Raw genomic sequence first — 20,951 nt, 5'->3', positions numbered from 1 at the left:
TAACACACACACACACACACACACACACACACACACACACACACACACACCTTCCCGATTATATTCACCTGACTGATCCTTCTTTAATTATTATATTAATATGTCTCCCTTCCTTTTGTATACGTGGGCTATACACTCTTCCAACCCACTGGGAAACTCCCTTTTTAAAGACATACATTAAGCAATCTCACAAGTCACTCCACTATTACTAATCCACCTTTGCATAAGTCTAACCCGAGTGTCTTTCGATTTTTCAATCTTATTTCTTCTATAATAACTTTATCGTTACATTCAACATCAAACTCAACATTCCAACATCACCCAGCACCATCCTCTCCACCTCCACATTCGACAAACTCCATCTCTTTCTCACAGAGTTCTCTTCCACCTGCTTCCACCTTTCATCTTCCAGTTTTCTCTTCCTCTCTTCCACCTGCTTCAACTTTTCATCTTCAAGTTTTCTCTTCCTCTCTTCCACCTGCCTCAACTTTTCATCTTCCACTTTTCTCTTACACTCTTCCACCTGGTTCCACTTTTCATTCTTGCCACTATCGCTCGTTCGGACGTCTGTTTCACGCCACTAACGCAATTCTCATATATTCATTCCCTCTTTCATCTTTAGTTCTCCTCGCCCCAGACTACAATATATCGAGTCACTATCATATAAACGAATAGATAAATATATACATACGTTATATAGATACGCGCGCGCACACACAGTACTGTATATACATTCAGTATGCGCGCACACACACACACACACATGCAATATAGACATATGTTCTCTCTCTCTCTCTCTCTCTCTCTCTCACACACACACACACACATACACACACATAATATATACATATACCACACAAACACGCAATATCCGCATATACGCGCGCGCGCGCACACACACACGCAATATCCGCATATACGCGCACACACGCGCTCAATATATACATATGCGCGCACACGAAATAAATACTAATGCGCACACACACGCGCAATATATATATGCACACACATACAATATATACATACACACGCGCGCGCAATATACACATGCGCGCACACACGCATGGAATATATATATATATATATATATATATATATATATATATATATATATAACAGGTAAAAAATGTAATCACACATTTGTCAATCACGTGAAAACCACTGTTGGAGTAAAAAGGACTGGAGACGGGGAATATATACATATTTCGATTGCAAGCTGCAATTCTCTTCAGTAGGTATCAACTGAAGAGGATTGCAGTTTGCAATCGAAATATATAGATTCCCCGTCTCCAGTCTTTTTTATTCCAACAGTGGTTTTCACGTGATATATATATATATATATATATATATAAATATATATATATATATATATACATGTGTGTGTGTGTGTCTGTGTGTGTGTGTGTGTGTGTGTAACATCAATTCCTTGATAATTTATTTGACTCACCTTGATTTTCTGAATTCACAAAATTAAAAAAACATCATCACTGTCTGGACTGGGACAAAGCTGACCCTATAATGTATATAAGTCTGGTAGTGGGTTCAAGAGGAAGATGATTAAATCCACAGTAATGGACTATTATCCTAATATGAACATGTACTGTGTCTTGCTGCACAGTGGACGGGATACAGGGGTGACCCGCCATCCATGAGGAGCTAAGATAAGAGGAAGGAAAGGGTGATGGAAGGGAGTGGAATGGGTAGGAGTGAAATCTGTGGGAGTAGGTACTTACCTTTTGACTAACCTACTCCCCTTGTGGGAAAAAACCTTGGTATATAAATAGATAAACATTTCAAAGGGACGGTGGTCTCCTGACATAATATCAGGACTTATGGAAAAAAAAAATATATATCGTTAACAGGCATCTTCCACCTGACCCCATACCACACGATCAGCAAGTCAATAGTGAGTAAAGGTAGTTGTATATAGTGCTTCCCCGATTCATCTTTTTGGTAAAAGAGTGCAAAGAATTCCTTATATTCTGTAATACTGATATGACCAGCGGACGTCAACGTATCCTTTTACCAGCTTGGACTGATCGTGACCAGATATGCCGAGATGTGTTGGGTCCTGAGTACCACAGACACGAGTCCGTCTGAAACCAGAGGCAAGCGTGAGGAAAGGTAGCAGATGCTCAGTGCACGTGCTACGCCTGGCCGGGATCATTCGTTGCTGGATACATTCATTCATTTTGATGCCTCCAGTCATGTCTGTCTTCCTTTCGCCGGCAAAACTCCTCCGCTACTTCAGGAGATCTGTTTCGTCGGCAGGGAACAGGCAATGACTCATGCATAATATTATTATCAGTGTATTTGGGCAGGAGTTTTTCTCTAATGCATATATCATTAAAAGTGATTAGCAAGTAACAAACCCTAGTATAAAACTTAGAATTTTTATAAGACTCATCGGATTAATTCTTATCCTATAGGATAGTACATCCCTATAGCTACTGAAGAAGGATCTTGAACCCGAAATCGCGATCTAGCTAATATGACTACATACAGCCAAGTCATAAATTTCCTTTCTAAGGAACATAAATCTATAATAAGGTATATGGAAAATACCTTTAAGAAAATAATTAATGCAAAGCTAGCAATCACTTTTAATGATGTATGCAAAATATTATATGTATATTTCATTGTATGTATACCCGCTGAGAGGCAGCAACCCTCCCTGCGTGGCACACAAACACAGACACATCGCAGTCATGAAGTACAACCGTACGCAAAAAACACATACACACGCTTTCTCTCCTACTGAAATTTATCTAATTTTTGACTCTCTATCCTACTGCATCTTCTCGTTTCAGTTTACCTCTCACTAAGAAATCTTTCCATAATACTGACTAGCCCTACGATTTGGTCTCCGGCTCCTTTCCTTTGTTGGTTGAAACCTTGAATAAAAACTCGAACCTCCTCCTCACCAATGGTGAAGCGGGACTCGAATTCCAGGTCTCCGGCCCATGCCTCCTAAGCCACGACACAACAATTCTAATAAATATTCCTTTGATCACTCAGTGGCACCCTCTTTTATACACAACTATCTTTTAATTCTCCTACAGACTTGTTTTCCCGTCAAACATCCATCCCGCGTGAGCGGCTGACCATTTCTAAGTAGTCCATAGTCCACTTCTGAAGAGGACCGCAGTTAACAGTCGAAATATACGGACTCCCTATCTCCAGTCTTTTCTTCTGTTCCGACTGTGATACTAGTTGTGATGTTTCTGATAAAGTTCAAGAAACTTTATATTAATTAATAGAACTGTATTAAGGAACTATTCTTTTATGAAATAAACGTACTATCATATAATTTGCCCGCAGTTAATAATAACGCACCTGCAAAAGACACCAGTAATGTAATTGACACGAATGAGCTCGCACGTGTTTTGGGAATATGGTGATGAAACTTAGATTTATTAGTTATTTACACATGTTTTCTGAGAAAACCATTCATACCTTTTACAGATAGATTACTATAGGTAAAACAAGGGGTCTGACACCTCAAGCAATTACAAAATTATATATATATATATATATATATATATATATATATATATATATATATATATATATGTGAAATGATAATAACAATAAGATAAAATAATATTAAACAAAAAATAAACAATAACAAATAAAATAAAATAGATTAAGAAAAATAATATATTTCAACAAAATATTGGATGTATATGAAAGATCTGAAACCAAAAACAAGAGTGGAACTGGTATCGGTCAGGAATTAATCCCTCAAATAAAATTTGTGTTCGAAAACCACTTATCAATGTCAGAACGATGCTTGACCAAGTTAACAGGTTTGTTATAGAATTAGAATAGAAAAAAACAACAACATATTGCGTGAGTGTGTGTGTGTGTTTGTGTATTCACTTGGTCTTTGGACCACGTGCTGGACTCGTGATCGACATCTATTTCCCTCCCGGAAGAGAGCTCAGAGCTCGTATGCCCGATCTATGGGTAATGCTGTGAACTTACACGCACACGCACACACACCCAACTCCCCGCCCACGAGAGTTGGAGTAACGACTCGAAGCGCAGCGATACTGAAATTATTTCAGCCCTGGGCAGGATTCGAACCCGGACCACCGTAGAGACAGTCGGGGACTCTACCAACCGCGCCACCGAGTTGTGTGTGTCTGTGCGTGTGTGTGTGTGTATGCGTGTGCATATACATGTGTGTGTATTTACATAGTTGTATTTGCCTAATTGTATTATACGGGAAGGGAGCTATGCTCGTAGTGACCCGTCTTTGTATCTCTCAGCATCTAGTTTGTTCTTAGATTCTTTTATGGTTTTTGTGTGTGTGTGTGTGTGTGTGTGTGTGTGTGTGTGTGTGTGTGTGTGTGTGTGTGTGTGTGTGTGTGTGTGTGTGTGTGTTAAAAAAGATAAAATATATGGTTTTGGGAAGAGACTAATTATTTTGCCCATACTCATGATAAGATATATCATCTCCAGCTTCCTTTCAGGAAATCTGACATAAAATCTCCGAAGGTTTCGTATGGTCTAACATTAAATTAAATCGATTTTGAACATTTTATTTCCAGGGCGTTTCCACCAGAATATATATGATGAACAATATATCAGAAGATACACTGATAGTGATCATTTCCTTGCAGATTTTAGGTAAAATCGAGTTAAAGGAGTTAGTCAATAAATACAAAATGAAGAAAAAAAAAACTACATAATGTATTCACGCCCAATGTATCCAATTGAATACATCTTTATTCTGACTGACATGAAATTTTATTCTGGTTCCAAGAATACCTGAGGGAAAAGGAATACATTTATATACTCGCATGCTGTATACATGTATTACATATGCATATGCGTTCGTGCGTGCATGTGTGTGTGTGTGTGTGTGTGTGTGTGTGTGTGTGTGTGTGTGTGTGTGTGTGTGTGTGTGTGTGTGTGTGTGTGTGTGTGTGATTCACTATGGTCTTGGATCACGTGTTGGACTCGTGATCGACAGCTATTTCCATCCCGGAAGAGAGCTCAGAGCTCATATATGACTGATCTATGGGTAATGCTGTGACCTCACACACACACACACACACACACACACACACACACACACACACACACGCACGCACACACACAACTCCCCGCCCACGAGAGTTGGAGTAACGACTGGCAGCGCAGCGATACTGAAATTATTTCAGCTCTGGGCGGGATTCGAACCAGAACCTCCGTAGTGGGGACCGAGAACTCTACCATTGCAACATTCAGTCGTGTGTGTGTGTGCGTGTGTGTGTGTGTGTGTGTGTGTGTGTGTGTGTGTGTGTGTGTGTGCAAAACTGTGCCAATGCAGGGGTCAGGAAAGGAACAAGAAGTGACGTATGACATCAAATACTTGTCCATCGAGAAAGTTATAACTAGGTCAAAGTTGAAATTTAATTGACTGACGATTGCATTGTCATAATTAACCCATTCAACTCCGATGACAAGATGTCTTGTCATTTGGTCAAATAAAACAAAAAATCATAAAACACCAAAATGTTTGATCAAACACCAGAAAAATATGACGTCAGTCCTCGCTTCGCTGCGAGCGAAGCGAGGATTGACGTCATATTTTTCTGGTGTTTGATCAAACATTTTGGTGTTTTATGATTTTTTGTTTTATTTGACCAAATGACAGGGAATCTTGTCATTGGAGTTTAATGGGTTAATTAGTACACACAGGTTCGTTGATTTCACCTTCCCGGATGTCACTGCAGATGCTGGCTTCCTTGTCGACTCATATCACATATATCCGATCCTCAAAATATCTGCCAATTTCAAAATTGCATTATGAGTTCACAACCGTGGTTTGTGTTTATCTAAAATGGGATTAAATGGAGTTGTATTCGGATGTAATAATCGTACTTACATCATCAAAGTTATGGTATAATTCATTTGCGTTTCTGGCATACGAAATGTATGTCATTGAAAGCTTTAATTTTCATTTATTTATTTTTAAACAAATAGGGTTTTGGGAACGTAGCACAAACGTGCATGCCTGGCTTTGACAACTTATAACTTTTTTTTTTTTTTAACATTCATCATGAAAATGAAATTTGTGAAAATTGTATCAATGAGCGTCGTCTTTGTTTCAGGTCTTTCGTTTGCTTTCATAATAATTTTCGCCATCAAAGGATTCTTTCTGATCGTGTACTTTGTTTGCACATTCGAATTCTAAGAAAATACAATGGCAAATATTTAATAAGAATTCACTTTGCTTTATAGTTAATGAAAAATAATTTCAATCAAATAATCAGTTCAAGTGCCAAAAGTTCTCCTTGTCTCAACACACACGCACACACACACACACACACACACACACACACACACACACACACACACACACACACACATATATATATATATATATATATATATATATATATATGCTAATAAGAACACGGGTACGTGTGTTCACTTATGCAAAGTAGACCACTTGGAAAAAGAAACTAACGTGGGCGGGGGAGTTGGGTGTGTACTGAAGATGTAATATACGAAAGCGCTCTGCTTCGTTAGTTTCTTTTTCCAAGTGGTCTACTATGCATATATGTATATATATATATATATATATATATATATATATATTTTAATGTCGTGAACTACCCTTATCAGCACTCTAGGACGGATGCTCGCTAGCCGAGTGGATTAGAGCGTCTCTACTTGCGGCGGAGGTCGAGATGACGACAGTTCAACCTTTGCCGCTAGCGAGTTGGACCAAGGGCATGGTTCATTAAAGTCCACGACACAAAGTCCTCTATTTATTTTACTTTATTTATCACGGTCTAACGTATTTCAAAATATAGCCAGATAATGCACATATTGTACAAATACCTTGTACTTTCATCTTTTCTTGTAGAAATCTACGTCTTCGCAGCCCTGTTCCACTTAAAAAAAAAAAAAAAAATCATATGCGCGATTGTTATTCTGAAGTTTTAAAAACAAGTATATTTTTCCCCTCGCGTATCTAATTAAAGAAAGAAAACGCCTAAATACTTTTACTCCTCAAAGCGTTCATCGAGAAATCCATGTAAATAGTATCAAATGTACCATTTTCATTTTTGCATAGAATAGAAGTTTCGCTTTCAAAGTTTTACATTTCTTGAAATACACGTCACACACGTGTTGACACAAGATGAAGGATTAGTTTATTCCTAATAACGAGAATGGTAGAATGAAAACTGTGTCCCAAAATAAATTAAATAAAGGATTTACCATCTCATTGAAATACCGATAAAGTAAAGTGTTTAGATTAAATTAATATCAACATTACTAACATTAATAACTCTTATTTTCTTGTTCTAAATTAATGAAAACGAGGAAAATATCTCATTTCCTTCTGAAGCAAATGAAGCTATTCACTTGTTTTCAAAGTCACTCACAATTGTCCAATTTGCATTTGCACATTAGGTGCACACGAGGTGCCATTTGCACAGGAGGTGCCAAGATAGGAGGGAGGGAGGAGGGTGGAGGGGAGTGGAATATATGAGAAATGAAATGGGTGTGAGTGGTTTCTATGCCTTTTTCTTTTTTGGCTACCCCCCCGTGTAAGGGGGAAAAAGCCTTTGGTATATGTATGTATGTGTGTATTTTGTGATCTTTTTACATTAGTAACTATCAAAGCCATAGTAATTAGTATGGAACGTGGTCAGAAAATATAAATATAATTACAGTCTTTCCTAAATGTAAGAATATATATTGTTTCGAGAATCCATCAGTCCAAATAATTAAAATAGTTAATGTTAGTTCTACATGTGGAAATAATATGGTAGCTTTGAGCCTTCCTCTCCCTTGTTTCAGCCTAATTTTTGTTTTCGAATATCCTGCCGATTTAGCGATTATTTACTATTCCAAACAATATTTGCATCATCAGCAAATTTAGATACATTAAGCCCAAGTCACATCAAACTTACGACCTGTTTCCGAACACCTTCGACCGAAAATCAAGCGATCGGTCGGCGACACAAAACCTATGCAAAGAACTGAAATGGAATAAAGTTAATGTGGTTGATAAGATAAAAATCTATGTACTGGGGACTATTCAGTGTGTGTTGTAATATATCTATCTATCGATCTATCTATCTTATTACCGACTACCAGCGACTTCCAAAGACTACCTGCAACTGGTCGGCGACCACCTGCAGGTCGCCGGTGGTCGGAAACTGGTCGTGAGCTTGGTGTGACTGGGCCCTTCGTTTTCAATGGGTGGGTCTCAAAGGTGACCTTTCATCCACGAAGAACCAAATTAATGGGACAACAAATGGGTGAGGGGAATGGGTGTGGGAATGGGTGGTAAATGGGTGATGGCCAACCCCATTAGAAATATTAAAGAGCCTTTTGGTCTATGTATGTACGCATGTACGTATATATGTACGCGTGTATGTATATATGTACGCATGTACATATGTATGTATGTACGTATGTATATATATGTACGTTTATATGTATGTATGTATGTACGCATGTATGTATATATGTACGTATGTACATATGTATATATGTACGCATGTACATATGTATGCATGTATGTACGTACGTATGTATATGTATGTACGTATGTATGTATGTACGTGCGCATGTATGTACATATGTATGTACGTATGTACATACGTATGCATGTATGTAGGCATGTACGTATGTATGTAGTCCATGATCCAGGGCACTCATGAATAACAGTAATAAACAGATAAAGATTAAAGGCTCGTGGTCGAAAACAAGGAAGGGAGATAGGGAACAAGCTCGTTTAGAGGGCACACATGTATACGCAACCACCACGTATGGATCCGAATTGAAAGAGAGAAAGTTGAAATGGACGGAATACAGATTGGCATTTCCATGCCCAGATACCTGTCTGGTTTCGCAAAGAGAAAGAAAAATAGACGGCCTGGATGGGAGACAGTATCCCATAAATGGGAAACATAATACCTTCCTGGTTCACCAACCAGTGACTAAGCCAGAGCCCTCGACCGTGGAGCGACCAGGGATCAAATGAAAGGAATTTGTTAGATTTTTCCAGATATGGAACTTGATTCGTCGTGTGTTATGGAACGTAAGGGTGATAAGGCATGTCTGGAACTAGGTTAGGCTGCTCTGTGGTATCTGTACATCGTGTTTTGCTTTGCCATCCAATTCAACGTGTGAGGAGGAGGGAGAAAAGGAGGGAGAGAGGGAGGGAGGGAAGGAGGGAGGGAGGGAGAGAAAGATGGAGAGGGAGAGAGAGAGAGAGAGAGAGAGAGAGAGAGAGAGAGAGAGAGAGAGAGAGAGAGAGAGAGAGAGAGAGAGAGAGAGGGGGGGGAGAGGGAGAGAGAGAGAGAGAGAGAGAGAGAGAGAGAGAGAGAGAGAGAGAGAGAGAGAGAGAGAGAGAGAGAGAGAGAGAGAGAGAGAGAGAGAGAGAGAGAGAGAGAGAGAGAGAGAGAGAGAGAGAGAGGAAAGGAGAGAGGGAGAGAGAAGGAAAGAGGAGAGAGAGGAAAGAGGAGAGAGAGGGAGAGAAAAAGAGAGAGAGCGAGAGAGAGAGAGAGAGAGAGAGAGAGAGAGAGAGAGAGAGAGAGAGAGAGAGAGAGAGAGAGAGAGAGAGAGAGAGAGAGGAAGAGGAGAGAGGGAGAGAGAGGGAAAGAGGAGAGAGAGGGAAAGAGGAGAGAGTGGGACAGAGAGCGAGAGAGAGGGACAGAGAGCGAGAGAGAGAGAGAGAGAGAGAGAGAGAGAGAGAGAGAGAGAGAGAGAGAGAGAGAGAGAGAGAGGAGAGAGAATGGGAGAAAGAGAGCGACAGAGAGAGAGGCAGAGAGAGAACGAGAGCGATAGAGAGAAATATATATAGAGAAATATATATATAGAGAGAGATAGATAGGTAGAGAGAGCGAAACAGACATAGAGAGAGAGAGAGAGAGAGAGAGAGAGAGAGAGAGAGAGAGAGAGAGAGAGAGAGAGAGAGAGAGAGAGAGAGAGAGAGAGAGAGAGAGAGAGAGAGAGAGAGAGGAACTCTTCTTGCTTACTGAGCATTTGTTACAAGAGGATTCCCCAAAACGATACCCAAGGGTCTGCGTGGACACCTGGAGTTGGGGTCAACACCTGATCTCTAGGACTGACGTCACCACCTCCAGCAGAGCGAAACGAGGTCAGCAACATACACCAGGGGACGCTTATCAGTGACTGAAGTCGTCACCGCCATCTTTGAATTGTATGCCCGGACAGTGACAGTCACCAGCATGCTTCTGGGTTTGAACTTGGACCTACATTTTTTTTTTTTTTTTTTTTTTTTTTGCGGGGCTGGTAACCTCTCGGACCTCGATCTTGTCTGTGGTCCGGAACTGTTCGAACGCAGGATAGACGGCGAGTTCACGGTATGCCGCTGTAGTGACGATACCCGGAGGAAGCTGATGTATCACACACACACATACACACACACATACACACACACACACAGATGTATCGAAGTCGCCTCAAGTTCTGAGGAGAACAGCGGTCTGGGAGGGGGGGATTGCTCAGAGGGGATGCCGTTCCTAACTTCTGCGCCGCGGTGAGGGTTCGAACAGTCGCCACGGCAGCCGAGGGAAGACTCGAACTTCCCGACCGTGGTGCCCAGCCACGGCAGAAACCTCTTAAACTAACGGGCCCGGGCGAGGCTCAATCTGCCGACCCCGCGGGCCGACATAGTTACCATAAACTGAAGCTCACAATGCTGTAGACTTCGTTTATGGGTCAAGCAGTTCGGAATATTTTGAATTTACTCGACGTATCGACGTACTTCAGGAAATTTGTTTTGGCTAGCGTTAGGCTATTCTATTCTGATTAAAGAATCCCCCAAGAGGGGATAGGTGGGGAGGTTAAAAAAGGTTATTGGTAAAATTTCACGAGTTCGGTCAGAGCTTAGGGCTTTGAGGAACTCTCTAAGGCGGTTAGGGGTTAGATTGGGCTATTGGTACTACTTCGTGAGGTCGATCATTTGCTGTTTAAAAAAAAAAAAGTGTGTGTGTGTGTGTGTGTGCGTGTGTGTGTTGTGTTGTGTGTGTGTGTGTGTGTGCGTGTGTGTGAGAGAAAGAGAGAGAGAGAGAGAGATATGTAGGAGTATACTGTTATCACATGCTACTTCGCGAGGTCGGTCATTTGCAGTTAAAAAAAAAAGTGTGTGTGTGTATGTGTGTGAGAGAGAGGTAGAAGTATATTGTTATCACATGCTGTAAAAATCCCTTTACGACAGTTCTGGATCCAGGTAAAAACCCAGTTTCTGCAAAGCGTCCCCTCTTACGTTTCATCTCGCTCGACAGAAAATGCGAACTTGACCACGTAAGGAAATGTCCGCAGTGAACAGCTACAGGATGTGAACACTTTAAACCCACTATACGAGAAGTACAGGAAATCCGTTTATTTCGACTACTATCTGTAGTCCTCTTCAGCAGAATGAAGATAGTAGTCGAAATATACGGATTTCCTGTACTTCTAATATTATTTCTCCGATAGTGGGTTTAAAGTGTTTATTTACTAATGTGTTATAGCATTACAGTTTCCCAGCTACAGGGTCTGTTCACTAGTTCACTGGTTCCAGATATGGTGGTCTGGGAGAACCTGAGAATCCCTGGAAGCTTCCAGGAAAGTCACCAGACCAAAACCCAGTACTAGATAGTGGATGCCAGACGATTTTACTCATTGTTGAAATGGTTTCCCAAGAGGTTAAGGAAACAGCAGTGCATAAGAAAGGAACCTAAGCACGAACTGGTTGGGAATCACGTACTTCACTTGTTAAAATCACTTTAAACCCTCGAGCGCGGGACCTTGCATTAAACTGAATGAAATCACCTGGCGCTAGCTAGCATAAAATATGTGAAGTTGGTCACAGTAGGCGTCGACTTGCCGCAAGTGAGTCCTGAACAAATAAACTTTGGCTCTACTTCCTACCTACGCAGCTCATATTCCGTTCCAAGTAAACACATTTCCAGACGCTGGGTTCTCATTTCCACAGGAACGAAGCGAGGAAAAGGTAAACTAGATTTAAGCTCGGACCCTTTAACCACCATAAAGATAACTCACACCGAGATGGACGCAAAAGGGGGGGGGGAGGGGAGAAAGCGTGGAAACGCCCACGAGCGCGTCTAACCTACGAGCAACAAGAATTGACCCTTTGCCGAAAATTTACGATCTGGTCCCCCAACAAGGAGATTAAGTTAAGCCTCGCAACTACCCCCCATGGAAGGCGCCCGGAAGGGGTTAAGGCAGGGGTCACATTGAGGTAAAATAACCTCCGAGTGATAACGCTTTCCAATAACCTAGTAAGGTGTTGTTGCTGTTGTTGTTGTTGTTGTTGGTTGGTGGTGCCTGAGGTGGGGAACTCTGTGGATAGACAGTGCCAAGGTCAGGCAGTGCTAGTGTTGGACAGTGCCAAGGTCAGGCAGTGCCAAGGTCAAACAGTGCCAAGGTCAGGCAGTGCCAAGGTCAAACAGTGCCAAGGTCAGGCAATGCTAAGGTCAGGAAGTGCTAGTGTTGGACAGTGCCAAGGTCAAACAGTGCCAAAGTCAGGCAGTGCTAGTGTCGGACAGTGCCAAGGTCAAACAGTGGCACGGTCAGGCAGTACTGGTGTCGGACAGTGCCAAGGTCAAACAGTGGCACGGTCAGGCAGTGCTGGTGTCGGACAGTGCCAAAGTCATACGGTGCCACGGTCAGGCAGTGCTGGTGTCGGGCAGTGCCAAGGTCAAACAGTGCCACGGTCAGGCAGTGCTGGTGTCGGGCAGTGCCATGGCCAAACAGTGCCAAGGTCAGGAAGTGTTAGTGTCGGACAGTGCCAAGGTCAAACAGTGCCACTAGTGAGACTAAAGGGTTTAAGAGAAGGCGTTAAACTCATTTCAAGGTTCTTGGTTAACAACTAGGTTACCCTCACCTCACCTTCCTCCGTTTAACCGCACGACCGTACACAGATCCCAACGAAAATAAAAGCTAACTTTAACCAAGCAATGCAGGAGGGCATAAACCATGGCGGAATATACCCAAACTCTCCCTTTACCTTGGTAAAACATCCCTTGCAAAGCTCCCTGGTAGACATCCGATACATCCCACAATATTTTCGGATGAACACGATTTGTATGATGTGGCCGGCTCTCATGTGGGTGGCCTTTGCCTCCCACATTCATGGTGACCTGTGTATCCTAGTTTTTTTTTGTATTTCATTCACGTCATGAGATGAGATTCATAACTTCTCACACCTGATCGGGATATTCCAAGGTCGAGAGAGCCTCGCAGCCTAAACATCACCTATGTGCTTTGCTAATCATAGGCTGATGCAATACTAAATGTCGAGGATCAATGAAGTTCGGGTGATGCTGCCTACATAACCATATAAGCCCTTCAGTGGGATTTAGGCGTGTGAATTCGTAAATTAAAAAAGTTTTTGTTTTAGGATGAGCCTTATCAGCTCCTAACATGTTAGCCAACACGGATATATCCGTGCACGAGATCATCCCTTCAGATACAGGGTCAGACGCTTTTGAATGTCGAGCCAAACACCCGGGTTCGATGCTCGGGGGTTAGTTTTCGATATTACTTTCGGTATTAGACCAAGTTAGTCGCTTCCGACTCACACATAAAACAAATGGAGGTCATGATATTGTGCAGAAACTCTTGTAGCGAAGGCGCCTTGGCACAACTTGAAGCCTCTAAGGGCCATTTTCAGAAACTAAAATTCGAGGCTCCGACAAGGAAATGGCCTAACAATTATGGGCCATATGCGTTCCTTGCTTAAGGCTGCTTATGGTGTATCTTTCCCCGCCCCCAAAAATTCGTTTAAGAATAGGGTTGTTTGTCCCACATTCGTACGAGCGAGGTCATTAGCGTCAAAATTAGGGCACTGTAGTTTGTTCACTTTTAATTTCGCGAATATGTCTTAGAGGTGGTTTCCTACGGTGCTAAATTAAGAACCCTGGTGGAGTGCATACATAAAGAGAGAGAGAGAGAGAGAGAGAGAGAGAGAGAGAGAGATAGGCAGTAAGAGAGAGAAAGATAGATAAATAGAAAGAGAGAGTGAAAGATGGAGATAGATAGATGGATAGAGAGAAGGACATAGATAAATAGACAGAGTAAGAGAGAGGAAGATAGAGATAGTGAAAGATGCTCAAATGAACATCATACTTGGGCCGAAAAATGTTCACAATTCTGTGGACCCGGCCCAGATCGGCCAGGGACTTCTATTCAAAACTAGGACCTAAACGCCAAGCAACGGATCTCATTGGCACGATGGGTGCACCTTTCTAGGACCTGTCTAGAGGTCTTAGAAAGACCAACCAGGTCCGAATCTCCTCCTTAAAGGCCGAACTGGGCTTAGACACTCGAACTCGGTCAGAGCTCATACGACAACAGAAGGTTTACTGTTCTGGAAGTTTAGAGAACTTGGGAGAGAAGACACCAAGGGGACCCTGAGTTACGAGTCCCGAGGGCCCCGGAAGAGCCCCCGTGGGAAAAAGGTCAATCTGACAGCAATTCATAAATTGGAGAGATAATTACGGGAGATGAAACCTCGAGACTACACAATGTCTTCACTTACTGTGGAAGGATGATGGGGATGGCGATTGTGTGTGTGTGTGTGTGTGTGTGTGTGTGTGTGTGTGTGTGTGTGTGTGTGTGTGTGTGTGTGTGTGCGCGTGTGTGTGTGTGTGTGTGTGTGCGTGTGTGTGTTTGCGTGTAAATATATACTGGTAATGGCTTAGATCACGTCAGCCATACGAAAAAATTATATAAACATACGCCTCCCGAAAAAGAAAAATCATAAGCACTGTATTAATCAGGGCTTCGAAATGATTAGCGCAAATAAGATATATACATACAAACATACATACACACACGCACACACACACACACACATATATATATATATGAATATATGTAGATGTATGTATATTTCGATCACTAACTGTGATCCTCTTCAGCAGTGTATAATATATATATATATATATATATATATTATACCACTCGATTGTGTTACCCAAGCTTTCATTATGCACAACGGTTGGGCTGTTTGAGTGAGCGAGAATTATATATGTATTAATATGTTGTTTCTACGTGTGTGATTCACCACAATTGTCTTGGATCACGTGTTGGACCCGTGATCGACAGATATTAACCTCTCCGATGAGATCTCAGAGCTCTTACATGACCCGATCTATGGGTGATGTTGTGACCTTACACACACACACACACACACACACACACACACACACACACACACACACACACACACACAAACACACACACACGTTACCTACTACAGCTGGAGTGCCCGCTCTAAGTGTTGTGATGTTTTTCCCCCATGGGCAGGGATTCGAACTCGGATCGCTGAATTTGCCGTCAATCGCGGTACCACTACACCAGCTAGCCTTGTGTGTGTGTGTGTGTGTGTGTGTGTGTGTGTGTGTGTGTGTGTGTGTGTGTGTGTGTGTGTGTGAGAGAGAGAGAGAGAGAGATAGAGAAAGAGGGAGAGAAAGAGCCAGGGAGAAAGAGAAAGAGGAAAAGACTCAAAGAGAGGGGAACAGAATCAAAGAGAAAGATACTCAGAGAAAGAGAAACAGACTCAGAGAGAGTGAAGAAAATGAAAGAGAAGATAAAAAAAAAAGGGAAAAGGGAAAAGAAAAAGAGGAAAAAAAAAAAAAGGACACGAGAGGTGGTAAAATACTTGTCTGTATTCTTTTTCCGCCACGGAACTTTTCCCACTACTGACCTACCTAATGGCCTACTACTCTCTGCTCCTAATTATCGGAAACCTGATTAAACTTGGAGGCCTACGGCGTCTTGTGTTACATTCTAAGTTACTCCACTGGAAGAACTGAATAAAAAAAAAAAAAAAAAAATCGTCGTTGAAAAAAAGTTAAAAAAAAAAAAAAAATGTCTGCAGAGCTTTTTTGGCTTTATCACTGTCGCAGTGAATATTGACAACTTAAAAGAGAGAAAATAAATTAACAAATAAATAGACTAAATAAATGAATAATTAAATTTATAGATCATATAAAACGAATGTAAAATAGAGATGGTACAAAGTATACATATGAAAATGATACATATGAACATTTCGAAATGTTTCCCCTTCTTTTCACCTGAAACAGACAAATAAATGGACAAATAAATAAAGATAAATAAAAATAAATTAAGTATATAAATAGAATAAATGAAGAGATTGTATGCAATACACACAAGATCATAAACAAAAATAATGAGTAATTCCACCTCCTCCCTCCCCTCCCCTCCCCCCTCCCCTTTGGTGACAAAATCTTCCCAGTCCACCTTTATCAACCCTTTCCCTACGGAATACATACCCAAGGTACACAACGAACCAATCAAAAACTCCCCTTTGCTCACTGCCCTGTGACGTAGAAGGTGGAGAACCAATCAGATCTCTCCGTTTTGTCTTCTCCTCCGTGACGTGGACGAAGTAGGGACGGACCGTCCTCATGGCGAATTGCCTCTCTTCTGAGGAAAGGTTGACAATGGGATTGTATTGGATCGCGCGCACGCGCACACACACACACACACACACACACACACACACACACACACACACACGACTCGGTGGCGCGGTTGGTAGAGTCCCCGACTGTCACTACGGCGGTCCGAGTTCGAATCCTGCCCAGGGCTGAAATAATTTCAGTATCGCTGCGCTTCGAGTCGTTACTCCAACTCTCGTGGGTGGGGAGTTGGGTGTGTGTGTGCGTGTAAGGTCATAGCATTACCCATAGATCGGTCATACGAGCTCTGAGCTCTCTTCCGGGAGGGAAATAGCTGTCGATCACGAGTCCAGCACGTGATCCAAAGACCAAGGTGAAACACACACACACACAGGAAAGGGGATAGGAAAGGGGAAAGGGAAGGAAAAGGGGTAGTGAGGGGAGGGAAGGGGAGAGAAAGAAAGGAAAGTCGAGGGGAAGGGAGGAGGAGAAGGGAGGATGGGAAGAGGAGGACAGGGAAGGGGATGGGATGGACTGGGAGGGGAGGGAGGGGAAGTGGAGAGGAAGGAAGGGATGAGGAGGGAAAGGAAGAGGCAAGGGATGAGGAGAGAAAGGAAGAGGCAAGGGAAGAGGAGACAAGGGAAGAGGAGGCAAGGGAAGAGGAGACAAGGGAAGAGGAGACAAGGGAAGAGGAGACAAGGGAAGAGGAGACAAGGGAAGAGGAGGCAAGGGAAGAGGAGGCAAGGGAAGAGGAGGCAAGGGAAGAGGAGACAAGGGAAGAGGAGACAAGGGAAGAGGAGACAAGGGAAGAGGAGGCAAGGGAAGTGAAGGGAAAGGGAAAGGGAAGGGGTGGGGAGGAGTGGGGAAAGGGTAAAAGAGGAGTGTGGAAGGGGGGAGAGGAGTAGGGAAAGGGAAGAAGAGTGGGGGAAGGAAAGAAGAGGAGTGGGGGAATGGAAGAAGAGGAGTGGGGGAAGGGAAGAAGAGGAGTGGGGGAAGGGAAGAAGAGGAGTGTGGGAAGGGAAGAAGAGGATTGGGGGAAGGGAAGAAGAGGAGTGGGGGAAGGGAAGAAGAGGATTGGGGGAAGGGAAGAAGAGGAGTGGATAAAGGGAAGAAGAGGAGTGGGGAAAGGGAAGAAGAGGAGGAGGGAAGGGAAGAAGAGGAGAGAAGGGAAGAAGAGGAGTGGGGGAAGGGAAGAAGAGGAGTGGGGGAAGGGAAGAAGAGGAGGAGGGAAGGGAAGAAGAGGAGAGAAGGGAAGAAGAGGAGTGGGGGAAGGGAAGAGGAGGGGAGGGGGAAGGGAAGAAGAGAAGGGAGGAGGGGAGGGGGAAGGGAAGAAGAGAAGGGAGGAGGGGAGGGGGAAGGGAAGAAGAGGAGGGAGGAGGGGAGGGGGAAGGGAAGAAGAGGAGGGAGGAGGGGAAAGAGGAGGAGGGAAGGGAAGAAGAGGAGAGAAGGGAAGAAGAGGAGTGGGGGAAGGGAAGAAGAGGAATGGGGGAAGGGAAGAAGAGGAGTGGGGGAAGGGAAGAAGAGGAGGGGGAAGGGAAAGAAGAGGAGGGGAGGGAAGAAGAGGAGTGGGGGAAGGGAAGAAGAGGAGTGGGGGAAGGGAAGAAGAGGAGTGGGGGAAGGGAAGAAGAGGAGTGGAGAAGGGAAGAAGAGGAGAGGGGAAGAGAAGAGGAATGGGGGAAGTGAAGAAGAGGAATGGGGGAAGGGAAGAAGAGGAATGGGGGAAGTGAAGAAGAGGAGTGGGGGAAGGGAAGAAGAAGAGTGGGGGAAGGGAAGAAGAGGAGGGGGAAGGGAAGAAGAGGAGTGGGGGAAGGGAAGAAGAGGAGTGGGGGAAGGGAAGAGGAAGAGGGGGGAAGGGAAGAAGAGAAGGGGGGAAGGGAAGAGAGGAGGGGGAAGGGAAGAAGGGGAGGGGGAAAGGGTGGGGAAGAGGAGTGGATAAAGGGAAGAAGAGGAGTGGGGAAAGGGGTGGGGGAAAGTGGATAAAGATGGAAGGGGTGGGGAGAGGGGTGGATAAAAGGGGGGGAAGGGGGTTAGCCATCTATGTGCCCTAAGTTATCAGCCGGAGCCCTGAGCCTTTTGTTTACACACTGTAGTTTCTAGATTGAAACGGATGGTCAAAAAATTAGCAGGCTTTGATGTGGAACATGCTTCTAGTATCTTCTGCAAAGATCAACAAAACGTTGATAGCAGAGTTGAACAAGAGCTGAGTTGTAAACGCAACTGAAATGTCTTCCGCATCGCTTTGACGATCCGGGAGTTGGAGTAGCGGCTCGCGAGAGGAAGGAGAGTGGGGGAAATGGGCCGTGAAGCTGTTAATTTGTATGGACACGCACACACACACGGGGCACTACGAGCGTAGCTCCCCTCTCCGTAAGATACAACTAGGTAGGTAAATACACACGCGTGTACACACACACACACACACACACACACACACACACACACACACACACACACACACACACGGGACATCACGAGCGTAGCTCCCCTTTCCGTAAGATACAACTAGGTAAATACACACACACACACACACGCACACACACACACACGCACACACACACGCACGCACAAGAATAATTTACTTTCTGTGCTGAAAGTGTTTTTCCATTGAGCAAAACTGCCCCCCCCCCCCGGAAACAATAGATACGCATAAAAAGCAACTAAATGAATAAACACACAAACAAATAAAATAATAATAAAATACATATCAATGAAGGTTTAGAGACAAGTCGTTCACGTCATTTGTTTGTTAACGTAGCACAATTATCAGTCCTTCCTTTACGAGAGGCATGTTCAAGAGTTTAAAAGTGCGGTCCCCAGCTACCCTCCCCCCCCCCCCACCAGCTCCGCGATTTAAGAAGGAAATAGGCAAGAATTGGTTTACTAATAGGGTGGTCAACGAATGGAATAGACTTAGTAACCATGTAGTGAGCGCTGAAATTATCGGCTGTTTTAAGAAACTGTTAGACAACTTTATGGATGGGGTGACAGGTGGTAATAGACATGGAACTGCCTAGTGTAGGCCTTGTGATCTCTTGCAGTCTCCTTCGTTCTTATGTTCTTATAAACACGGCAAATTATATTAGCACTCGTATACTGTATATTCAAACTAAATCAGGTTAACTACTATGTACAAAATAAGATTGTTGAAGTTCATTTTACCTTGTTTACAAAGGATTACAAAGGATTACAAAGGCGGAGCATGCCGACAGGAGACCTTTTGGTCCATATCTAGGTCGGATGCGAAGAAAAAGACATAATAATAAATGAATAAATAAAAACTATAATAATGTAAATAACAAATAAAATACATAAACAAATGCATAGGTATAGTTAAATAATAAACAAACAGGTAAATAGAAAATAATAATAAATTGACATATAACTAATAATAAATGAGAATCAAACAGACAAGTGATAACAAAACAAAAACAAATAATATAGAATAAATGATAATCATTACAGCATCTTGCTTAGGTATTTATCTAGAACAGTGGTTCTCAACCTGTGGTTCATAAATATTGCCACAAATTGAAAACTAGTGATCATTAGTGGATTCATTAGGGTTCTATCCACTTGTGACAGGATTTCTAGGAGGCTAAAGAACAGCAATACATAAGAACGGGGTACATAAGGAAAGAGGTTGAGAACCCCTGATCTAGAAGGATTGGGTAGTGTTGGGTAGGGTAGGAGAGAAATTCGTGTGTCCATATGGAAGCACTTGGGGAACAGCACTTCTGAATCATGATGGTTTATTTTCTTTCTTTTTTTCTTCTTCTTCTTTTTCCGGCAGCTCTCGCCAGATGATTTCATTCTACTGAGAGGGCGCCGCTTTGGCCAAATAAAGTGACCAATTTACGTGTTATGTTTGTTAAATGTTGTATTTTGGTGATTGTGTTTGACGCACGCACGCACGCACGTACACACACACACACACGTTTTGTGGACTGTGTGTGCGCATCTGTGTGTGCTATTTATATGCGTGCGCTTGAGTGTTTTCTATCACACAGAACAGATCAAATATATGTATTTTACCTTCATTATAAAAGCAGAGGCAGTAATATTATTAAAAAAAATACGAACAATAATGATTCGGTACATTTTTTGTATAATTGCATTGCTTCTGGCCCAGGGCAGTGGGCGAGATGCAGGGATGACCAGTCATCCAGGAGGAGCCAAGAAAAGAGGGAGGGAAGAGAGTGGTGAATAGGAGTGAAGTATGTGGGGATAAAATGGGTGGGATTGGATTTATGCCTTTGACTTTGGCTATCTCCCTTGTAAAGGGGGAAAAAGGCCTTGGTATATGTATGTATGTGATATAATGTGGCCCCTGCAGATGAAGAAAAGTTAAAAAAACGTCCGTATTTCTCTTTTCCATCCACAGGCCAACGGACTCCAGACCACTGGCAGCCTACGATGATCTACAGTGAGGGCATGGCCGGCGGTGGCCATGGGGCCATGGCAGGACGACACCTCACCTCGAGATCAGGAGGCTTCGGGAGTAACCACCAGCACCACCAGTTCCATCACCACCAC

At 43.0% G+C, this 20,951-nt stretch overlaps 1 protein-coding gene across 2 annotated transcripts in view; it reads left to right on the top strand.

Annotated features, from left to right (window-relative positions):
* Positions 1-20,951, top strand: part of LOC143036480 (thyrotropin-releasing hormone receptor-like) — a 194,024-nt gene that overhangs the window by 169,381 nt on the left and 3,692 nt on the right. Inside the window, exon 5 of one of the 2 annotated variants that reach the window (XM_076203880.1) lies at positions 20,800-20,951. This exon is cut by the window's right edge and continues 3,692 nt beyond it. In XM_076203880.1, coding sequence (XP_076059995.1) covers positions 20,800-20,951 — 152 coding nt within the window. The remainder of the gene's footprint in view (positions 1-20,799) is intronic. The other variant, XM_076203881.1, reaches the window with a different exon arrangement.

This window comes from Oratosquilla oratoria, chromosome 20 (genome assembly GCF_046742065.1).
Source record: "Oratosquilla oratoria isolate Oo_2021 chromosome 20, ASM4674206v1, whole genome shotgun sequence".
Taxonomy (NCBI): Eukaryota; Metazoa; Arthropoda; class Malacostraca; order Stomatopoda; family Squillidae; genus Oratosquilla; species Oratosquilla oratoria.
The sequence above is the reverse complement of the archived record's forward strand: the minus strand, read 5'-3'. Positions and strand labels throughout refer to the sequence as shown.